Source organism: Branchiostoma lanceolatum, chromosome 11 (genome assembly GCF_035083965.1).
Source record: "Branchiostoma lanceolatum isolate klBraLanc5 chromosome 11, klBraLanc5.hap2, whole genome shotgun sequence".
Lineage (NCBI taxonomy): Eukaryota > Metazoa > Chordata > Leptocardii > Amphioxiformes > Branchiostomatidae > Branchiostoma > Branchiostoma lanceolatum.
In genome coordinates this window covers 16,040,152-16,050,394 of record NC_089732.1, presented here as the reverse complement: position 1 = coordinate 16,050,394, position 10,243 = coordinate 16,040,152, and the positions used below count along the sequence as shown (strand labels likewise).

General features: G+C 43.1%; 1 protein-coding gene across 1 annotated transcript; it reads right to left on the bottom strand.

Annotated features, from left to right (window-relative positions):
• Nucleotides 1–8,631: 8,631 nt before the first annotated feature.
• Nucleotides 8,632–9,885, bottom strand: LOC136444312 (uncharacterized). The gene is made up of 3 exons (XM_066441823.1): nt 9,700–9,885; nt 9,039–9,476; nt 8,632–8,910 (listed from the first exon to the last, which is right to left on the bottom strand). Exons 1-3 carry the CDS (start codon nt 9,883–9,885, stop codon nt 8,632–8,634), a joined length of 903 nt encoding a protein of 300 aa, XP_066297920.1.
• Between the last annotated feature and the right edge of the window lie 358 nt (nt 9,886–10,243).

Below are 10,243 nucleotides of genomic sequence, written 5' to 3'. Positions count from 1 at the left end.
AAAATGTCAATAGAGCTGTGATGACTTATTTAAGAAAATACAGTTAATCCATGCCTTAAAATAATTTGAAGTGTAAAATAGCCGATACACACTAGTAGACGTTTGTATTCAACTGTTGTGTCTCATACCACTGTAAAACCTTCCCAGGATTCTTAGGATTCAGTAATCACCAATCTTGACTGGGAAGAATATGGAAGTTCCAAACGTGTAACCAAGCACTATAAGTTGCGTGAATTAACTTTAAATTATTCTATGATACATCATTTGCTTAGTAAATTAAACGTAAGAAATATGCCAGGAAATATTTACAGCTCTATCGGATGAAATTGAATATTATGAATAGATGTTTTGGGAATGTGATAGATTAAGAAACTTTTGTATCAGAATAATTGTTACACAGGGATAGGTTTTGTTGGGATCCAAAAATACTGTGTTATCCTATTTGGCACATTACGGTTGTGGAATTGGGTGGAATGTTGACTCTGTGATGAGCGGTGGGGACTAGGTGAGTACATTACGCAGAACCGTTACTTGTCTCAGGAGCAGCTAGTACAACTCCTTCTGACAGACGCCACCCTGGCAGAGCTGTACCCAAGCATGAAGCTGTTGGCATCAGTGCTGATGGTGATCCCAGTCAGTACTGCCCACAGTGAGGGAGACTTTCCCATCCTGAAGAGGGTCAAGACTCGTCTGCGGAGCAGCTTCAAGAATGAGACACTGAACCAGCTGCTGACAATCAGAACTGTTGGACCACACATTGATATGTTTGACTTTGATGCGGCTGCAACAACTTGGGAGAGATGAGGAATCGCAGTATACTAGTAATTGTAGTGTTTTTATTACGTTAAGTTGGCATGTATACTGTATGTACTTGTAGCGTAGAACATGTCGATCTGTACCCGTGAACAAATGAAGTAGTATTAATAAGTTAACCAGTCTTATCTATTAACTTTTAATGTGGTAATTCTACTGTAGATATGTTGAATTCTTATTATCAACAAGTTGTATTATTGTAAATGTAGTTGTTACTAGTTTTAGTTACTAAAAATGCTTCGTTTTTGGACCAGGTGCACTTTTCCCAGGCAGAGGAAATCAGCAGAAGGCAGGAAAGACAGTGGCAGTAGTGGACCTGACATCATAAGCTGAACAAACACGGTTCTGATTTAACATTTTGTGTTGCTCCATTAGTCTTATACCAAAGACCAGTATTTCTAAAAGCCAAGGGCAAACCAATATTGAATTATAAACTGGGTAATCTTAGAACAATTCATATTAGGGCACTTCTGGTCCATTTTCAGGGCTAGTAATACTGGTTGCATTGTGCCCCATACTTAGAGCTGTGCACCTAATTTTGACGGTGGGTGCACGGGTGCACCTAGATATTTTTGAATTATGTGATATTTTACTCTAGTATTAAAAATATACTTGAAATCTAAATATCAGAAGAAGCAAATTAATATTTGTTGTACTTTCTTTCATGAATTGCTTTAGATTGTGAAGTTACCTATGGAATTACGATCTATAGGTTCTAACAAGAGACAGTGGGGTTTGTCATTATGTTGTGTTGATATTGTAAGATCAATCATAAGGGTACTTGATTGTGAATTTTTATATTCATTGAATGATAGCATTCTTGTTCAGATAATAAAAAAGTTTTTTTTTTTGGTGTCATAAACACTTCAAATCTTTGTACACTTTTGTATCAACGCTAGACAGTGTACCCAAGGCGTGCCTTTCACTACAATTGCCGACAATACACTAATACAAGAGCCAATGCCATTTGATGTTCTTGGTTCTGTAGTTTTTGAACTTACTTCATGCAGTAACTTGAAGGGCTATGTTAAGATTAAGGAATGCTATACATCTTGTACATTTGAATCTTGATTGATACCAACGGTCTCAGTCTCACCCTTCGCTCTTCCACCAAGACCCTCCAAGCAGCTCAGACTTAGCTGAAACACACACATGACAGGTGGGAGGATGACCGAGTCGTCAAAACACTCCAAGCCTTTTAATCAGTCTCAGCCGCAGACCATTTGAAGGCATGGAATCTAGTACGTGAGCTTTCTGGCAGAGGTCAGGGATTACATTCATACAAGGTGAAGACAGGCTCAATGCTTAGAAAAATCACTTTTCTTAGCTCCTTTCTTGGGACACCCACAGTCCAGTACCGTATCGTAAATTACAGAAGTGTTTGATGCTAATGACAATTTTAGCTGCAGTCCATTCTCGCAGGAGGAAGTAGACACTGTTCTTAGCCAGATGCGAGCAAGAAAAGCTGCTGGGATGGATGGTTTACATGTTGAACTGTGGAGACTCCCAAATGTCTGCGAGCATCTCACCTTATTTTGCAACCAGACATTGGCTGGTCATAGACCCTCAAAGTGGGGTCTCTCGGGAATTGTACCCATCCCAAAGAAGGGAAATTTCACACTCCCTGACAACTACAGGGGCATCTCTCTGACACAAGTGGCCTCTAAGGCATACAACAGCCTGCTGCTGAACAGAGTGCGTCCAGATATGGACAAACTTTTGCGTTCAAACCAGAACGGTTTCCAACAAAGACTGCTCCTGATTCTCCTATTTTCCACGAACAGCCGCAGATTGGAACTCATTACCATACTCAGTAACACAGGAACTAGAGGTGGCAAAGTTCAGAGAGGAGGTCGCAGGCCACCTGAGGAAACGCCAATAAGTGCACTACTACCCCTGGACGTCTTTTACGAACCCAAGTTGTCCATTAAACCAACAACAACAAGAAAGAAAAAGAATGTTATTATGAATTGACCTACCAGGAACTAAACAAGGCTGATGAGAATGAACTAATGTGGACATAACTGTTTTCAAAACGATTGGTCAAAGCCGCTGACAGGATCGTCGGAAACATTTTTTGCCGGTTTGGCCTAAGTTAACTTCGGACACGGTGATCATGGAGGGGTTTAGGTCGCCACTAGTTCGGAGTAGTATTCCTTGGAATGTTGCCATGACTCCAGAGCAGGAGTTAACTCTTTATTCAGAAGTAGAGATTTTGTTGTTGAAAGGCGCATTTAAAAAGGTACCTTTCAGTTCAGATCTTTTTATTCTTAGGCTACTCACAGTGCCCAAGAAGACAGGTGGCCTCAGGCCGGTGATAAATCTAAGGCCGCTGAACAAGTGCCTTTACATTCCAAGGCTCAAAATGGAAAATCTGTCCGTAGTACAGGATTAAGTGCGTCCAGAGATTTTTTTTGTAAAATAGATTTAACGAATGCATACTTTACAGTGCCGACTCATGCAAGCCGCCAAAGATTTCTCACGTGTGCACGGAAAATCGTTTCTATTCTTTCGTCTGTATTCTGTTGGGCGTGTCCACAGCGCCGGGAGTGTTTACGAAGCTATTGAAAGTAGAGGTTTCACACCTGAGACGTACATGAATCAGACTTATAGTGTATCTAAATGACATGTTAGTAATGGCAAATAATGAGGTACGCTGTCGTCAAAATACGTTCTCAACGAGAGACTTTTATTGTCCATGTAGGGTTTATTCTCAATTTAGGTGGATCTATCTTATTACCTACACAGCTAATTAATTTTTTGGATCAGGCCTAGATTCAGTTGGTGTGTTCCTGTCAGATGACAGACTACAAGGATTGATTGAGTTAGCAAGGTCTATGCTACAGTCCTGTGCGTTTTCTGCCCGGGAACTAGCAAGTGCGATTGGCAAATTTCAAGCAGCGTCTATGTCGGTGATCTAAGGTCCCTTGCATTTCAGAATCTTGCAGATGCTTCTCATTGCATCCCTACAGGAAACGGGAGGCGCTGGCAGGCACCGGTGACTTTGACAGAGGATGCACGTAGCGACTTGGTTTGGTGGAGAGACTGTCTATATCAGTACAATCACCGCCTAATCCACTGTCAAGAGGGCGACGTAGTGAGAGAAACCGACGCATCACAAGTTGGCTGGGGTGCCTTTTCGCACGGAATAAGTACCGGTGGTCCGACCGTGGTCGCACGCGGAAAAACGCCAGCACATAACCCAGCTAGAGATGATGGCGGCCTTTCTGGTCGTAAAATCATTCTGCAAAGAAAACGTACTGAACCGCACGGTTCGAGTGAAATCGGACAACAACACAGTAGTGGCATACATGAACCACCAAAACACGCCCCATGTCAGACCTCGCTATCCGTCTGTGGGACTATTGTGTGAGAAGAGGTCTCCTATTGTCGGACAGAGGAAATAGGACGTTTATTCTTCGGATCAGCCGGGTTACATTTTTTCTGCAATAATGAATTTCATATAGGTTTTGAGAAGGACACAGAGAATCCTATTCGAGTCCCTCTAACAAAACAGAACACAAATCCTGACCCCAAATATCCCACGTCAAGGTGAGTCTTTCTTGTTCTAAATTCCATTCTGCATTGAAGCAGATGGAAAATAACAAATGTCCAGGTTCAGATGGGCTGCCGAAAGACTTTTCTATGGTGACGCGGGATATTTTATATACTAACTCTCTATGTCTGCCGGTGTCTCTACTTGCCCACCAAAAACTAAAATCTTACGAGGCGTCGAACAAAAACAATGGCGACAAGGAACCCTGGCAGGTGAAACACCCAGCCTGATGAGCAAGGAGCTAGAGCTAGAGAGGATCATGCGTCTCTGTGACAATGATGGAGTTTTTGACGTTGCCAAGGTTCGGTCTCAGTCTGCCAACCTTGAAGAGGAGGACGCTTCATCGGTGACTGGTAGCATGCCTTATTTGGAGGGGGGATAAAACTTAGCGGGTGTAGAGGAGGATGTAGAGTATGAGTCCAGTTCAGAGCAATTGCCTCCTCCTTCCTCCTCTAAGAAATCTAAGAAGAAAATGAAAAAGAAGAAGATTCCAGACCCCATTGGTTATTATTTCCAATTGATTTTGCCCGAGACACCTCAGGCTCTGAAGGAAAATCTTGAGAAAAACAAGCCATTGCTCGCAGAAAATGTGAGTGATATGAAATATTTTTCGAAGAGGGAACTGTCAATGTTTACCACGCAAATATAAACAAATAAATACACTGGAGGACAAAAACCCTGCGGGAAAGGCCTAATAGTGACAAAGAAGAGAAAATAACCCAAATGGGGAACTCCTAAAATTACTGTTTTGAAACCAAAAAAGCCTGACCCGTCTTTAAAATTAAAATTTTGAGTATAACAAAAAATCAATTAAGAAGAAATACTACCACCTCAACAAGACTTGGATAGAGAGAACAACAGAAAAAGGACATGCCAAGCTACCCGCGACATGTTATTGTCTGTGTGCACCCACCATCCCACTTCTGCCAACTTGAAACATCAAAAGAAACCAACCGATTTCAACAAAGAAAAGACTCCCTACAACTACGAGTACAACAATGTCAGCTAAAAACTCGGATGCAAACATCCTGCCCGCACTCTGGCCCAGTGCACGGGGCTGCACGAGGCTGCAGAAAAAGCATGGGCCCCAAGCCGAGCAAACTCAAATCTGAGTTTAAACCTCAGTGACTCCTTAATGATAGCCTAACTCAATCGGCTCAAACAGGTGGGGGTCGCAAACAATGGACCACAAAACTCTGATTTCACATAGAGTTAAAAACTAAAGAATGGACACCTAGACAAGACTATTCACGGGGGCATGAAGCAAACTGATGATATATGTATGCATTAGAATGTATGATAATTAATCTCTGCCGGGTAAGTAACCCCAAAAGCTTGCTGAAGAAAAAAGATGCGCCAACACATTACGATAAGAAATAGACGTCCTGCTCCCTTCCCATGCATGTAGTCAAGAGAATAACGTTCTTTGTTTCGCCACAATTCCAGGTAGTTCCACTCTTAACTAAGGACCAAATTTGTACCAGTTCCTATTAACATCCTTAATGAAATAGTAACCATAAAACTACTAACGAAGCACAAGGTTGGGCGAAAAAAAAAACATTTACATGCTCCGACAAGATTAAAGGCACAGCTCAGTTGTGCTGGAGAGCAGTGGTTGTGGGGTGGGCATGACTGAGTCGAGCTGGATTTCCAACAAAGGTAAATGCAAGAGGCCCTCAAAAAGAATTCTAACTCAGCAAGGACAATTCTCAACTCACAAATTATAGCTGACCTTTGACAATAACCGTTACAGAAAGCAGTTTACATGGTTCAAGCTTAGTATCTGTGGTGCTAAAAGAGTCGGACGAAAGGCCAAGCTTGCACTACAACCCCACGCCACAATGTGAAAGCTACACTGGCGTAAAATCCCATGCTGCCGAAGCGTCCTTGTTGTATTCATCCGCATTGCATCGTTTTGGCTCTTTTTGTCAATATGAAGAACAAAATTTGGACTTTAGCACATAGAAATAGACGAGATATATTTAAGTGTAAGTCACCAGATCCAAAATCTTGGCTTAACTTTTAATGATCTTGATTATGCCAGGGCCTATTTTCTGTCGCAGTAGGACATCATTCCGCCGAAGATAGTGATACAACATCCCCGGCTGACACCTGTGAGCGTCTAATGAACATTGACAAGCGGTCAGTCATATTTATCAGTTCGGCCAATAAGAACATGACAATCCGCGGTTCAACCAATGACAAAGTGGCTGAAAACCTGCCAAATTGTTGATTTCATTTGATTTGTTTTTCCAGACGGGCCGGCCTATCACAGGATAGTATAACAGTATATGATTGGATTATCCTTTTCATTGACTTGTTATAAATAAAACTACTTTACAGTCATTCATAATACCTACAAAGGCTGCCATTTTATCAGTTCATTACCCTGACATAAAATATTTCCTTTTATTCCCAGTTTGATGTTAACCCCATAGATAAAGTGAGCTGGCCCACACGTACGTACGTCAGTCTTAAGCACTGTCCTCGGTGGTACATATCCATGTGCCAACAGAAAATAGATAAGTCACTAGATAAATAAAAGTCAACATCATAACAAATAAACAAACAAACAAACAGAATGTATTTTATTGTTTTACATGCTTTATACGCGTTTAAGGTTTTTAATGCTAGTGTCTGAAAGTGTCTTTGCGTTTGATTTTGATTTTCAAATTTGACCTGATGTCGATGCGGATTGATATAAAGAGAACGCTCCGGTCACCAGTGGAAATTTCCACCATTCGCCGGTGAACGTCTTGGAGGACATGCTGTGTGTCCACTTACCTGGCAGATATTGCACAACTGACGTGTTGCTCCTGGTCTGTGGTGGTTTTTGCTCTTAAGTTTGGCTCTGCTTGAGCGATTGAGGCTATAATCATTTTGTTTACAGCCTCCTGTTGTTCTTTATTTCGGTGTACGTGCCCAATTTTCAAGGCTGGTGGGGTAATTCAAGCTAAAGGTAGCGTCCATGTGGACGCTGCCCAGACATGCCCAGCTATGGGTACAGCCTGGCCATCTTTACTTACTTCTTTTGGGCTGTGGTTTAAGTCATAGTTGTGCTACTGCCACATCTTTGAATGCGTTGTCTTTTTTGAGTCATGAGTTAGTTTATAGTCTGGGATTTCGCCGCATTTTCAGAGCCTAGTGTTTCCAGACGGTTCTTCATTTGCATTGTCTCCCTTATTTGCATTTCAAAGGGGGGCGTTTTAGACACGTTACTATTACTGAGTGGAAATTTCCACCGGTGTCTCTGTTCACCGATTAGGGAGACATTCTCTCTCAAAAGCGGTCGTTTGGCTCTGCCGTGTCCTGTGCAGTGCCTTTTTGCGTGATATTTTTTTGAGTTGAAGCATGTAGCAGCTGTTTAGCTCTGACTTGTGTGCAGAGCCTTGAGTGCCGTTTCGTACGATATATTTTGAATTTGTGGCACATAGTGACTGTCTGGCCCTGCTTTGTCTTTTGTGGTGCCTTTGAGTGCTATCTTCCCACACGCCGTTTGCTAGCCGCGGCCACGCTGTTGGGAAGACGTACTAGTATATTGCTTGAATATTTTTCAGTGTCTTCCTACCGAGTCGTGGGAAGTTGCATTGGCGCTGGCTGACTTTTGCGTGGTCCATGGATTCCTATCCAAGGTCATCGTGTTATTTGCACAAACGTTTAACACAATTAAAAATTTCGAAGAAATACGTATATATATGGCCTCCGTCGGTCAGTATTGACCATGGTTAAATCCTAATTCACAACAGCCCTACAGCATCGACTATGACTAAACAGCCCCATACGAGAATGGCAGTCTCTGCCACAAATATCACATCTGTAAGCTGACTCAGTTCTGCTGCAAAGCTCTTTTCTGTGGATCCGCTTTTCTTCTGCGCTGTGCATCATTCTAGTTTCTCCTGATTTGAGCTGGACAGTGTGCATCTCCACCTGGAACGGTCACTTCCAAGGTCCTCCCAGTGTTCCGTATCAATATCTAGAGCCTTCAAGTCCCTCTTGCAGATATTTTTGAAACGTAGTTGTGGCCTCCTGGTACATCTCTTTCCTGAGATCAGTTCTCCGTAGAGAAGGTCTTTGGGGATTCGGCCATCCTCCATGCGACGGACGTGGCTTAGCCAGCGTAGTCTGCGCAGCCTGAGCAGGGTGAACATGGTGTGGGGAGGCCGGCGCGGGACAGCACTTCGGTGTTGGTCACTTTGTCCTTCCATGATATGCCAAAGATACGGCGCATACACGCTTAGCCTATTCTTCTGCTTGGCATAGGTCTACCACGTTTCACTCCCAAAGAGAAGTGTGCTGAGAACGCATGCGTTGTCAACGGCCATCTTTGTCTTGACAGAGAGTTTGGGGATCTCCCACACTCGAGTGGTGAGACGGGCGAGAGTAGTTGCTGACTTTCCAATCCTCTTGTCGGTCTCCTTGCCCAAGGAAAGATTGCTGCTCGCTGTGTACACGACATATGTGAAGTGGTTCACCGCCTTCAGTTCATAGTCACCGATAGTGATGGCTGGGTGTGCTTCTACATCCTGGCCCAGCACTTCTGTCTTCTTAAGGCTGATAATCAGACCAAAGCTATTGCATGCCCTGGAGAAGCGATCCATCAAGGACTGAAGTCCCTGCTCTGTGTTAACTGCAAGTCCGCCGTCATCAGCGAACATTAGAACTCCCTTACCTTTGTTTTGGCCTTGAGGCGGTTGAGGTTAAAGAGTCTGCCGTCGCATCTTGTGCGGAGGTAAATTCCTTCTGTTGCTGTTCCAAAGGCTTGCTTCAGGAGCAGGGCGAAGAAGATCCCGAACAGCGTGGGGGCCAGAACACAGCCTTGTTTCACACCGCCGCGTATGTTAAACGGCTCAGATAGGTTGCCACTGTACAGTACTGTCCCCTTTATGTTAGTGTGGAAGGGTTCGATGAGGCTCTGTATACGTAGCCTTGGTGGACAGCCTATCTTGTGTAGGATCTTGAAGAGGCCGTCTCTGCTTACGATGTCGAACGCCTTGGTGAGGTCGATGAATGCTATGTACAGGGGCATGTTCTGTTCCCTGCACTTCTCTTGCAGCTGACGGAGGGAGAAGATCATGTCGATCGTCGATCTGTTGGCGCGAAATTCACACTGCGACACAGGGTAGACACGGAGCCCAATACTTTGCTGATCTAACAGCACCTTAGTTGCAATTATTACACAATATATTGCATACATTGAAAGGGCTTACTAGCCATCTGACAAAAAAGGCGATAATGTCCATCATTATCAAGTACTGAAAAAATGATAAGATTACAATAACTACATTTTTGGAACTGTTCTTAACAGATTGATATTATGAAGACATACTTACATCAGCTAAGTTCATCCAAGTAATATGTGCCACTTCGATTGCTGCATCCTTCTGAGCAATGGTGGCCCTGGCCTCTCGCAGCTCCTGTCGCAACTGGGCAACCTCCCATTCGTCGGCATCAGACTCGATCTCAGAATATGCACTGAAGTAGTAGGAACCACTGTCGTCCATTGATGGAGAAGACATTTTCATTATCCAACTTACAACCAAAACGCAAAGACAAAAGCAGGGCACGTCGAAGAAATACGTAGACCCATAGATTGGGCGCATGGTGTTCTCACGGAAGACTTCTGTATCCATTGAATATCAATGCACTGACAATAGCTTATGAAATACAATATAAGGTACGACATTGCTATTTCCAACGTCTTTCAGGAATTTAAGTGACACAAAGTCTGTTTCTTCCCTTGAATATAAATGTAAATCTCACCTAAATATGAGTTTGTTATACAGATGTATATGAGGGAACAAAGTGGTATCTTAATCAAGTCTTTCTGCATGCCATAGGATATAACATGCTGTTTAATTTGCTGTTTTCCTTTCG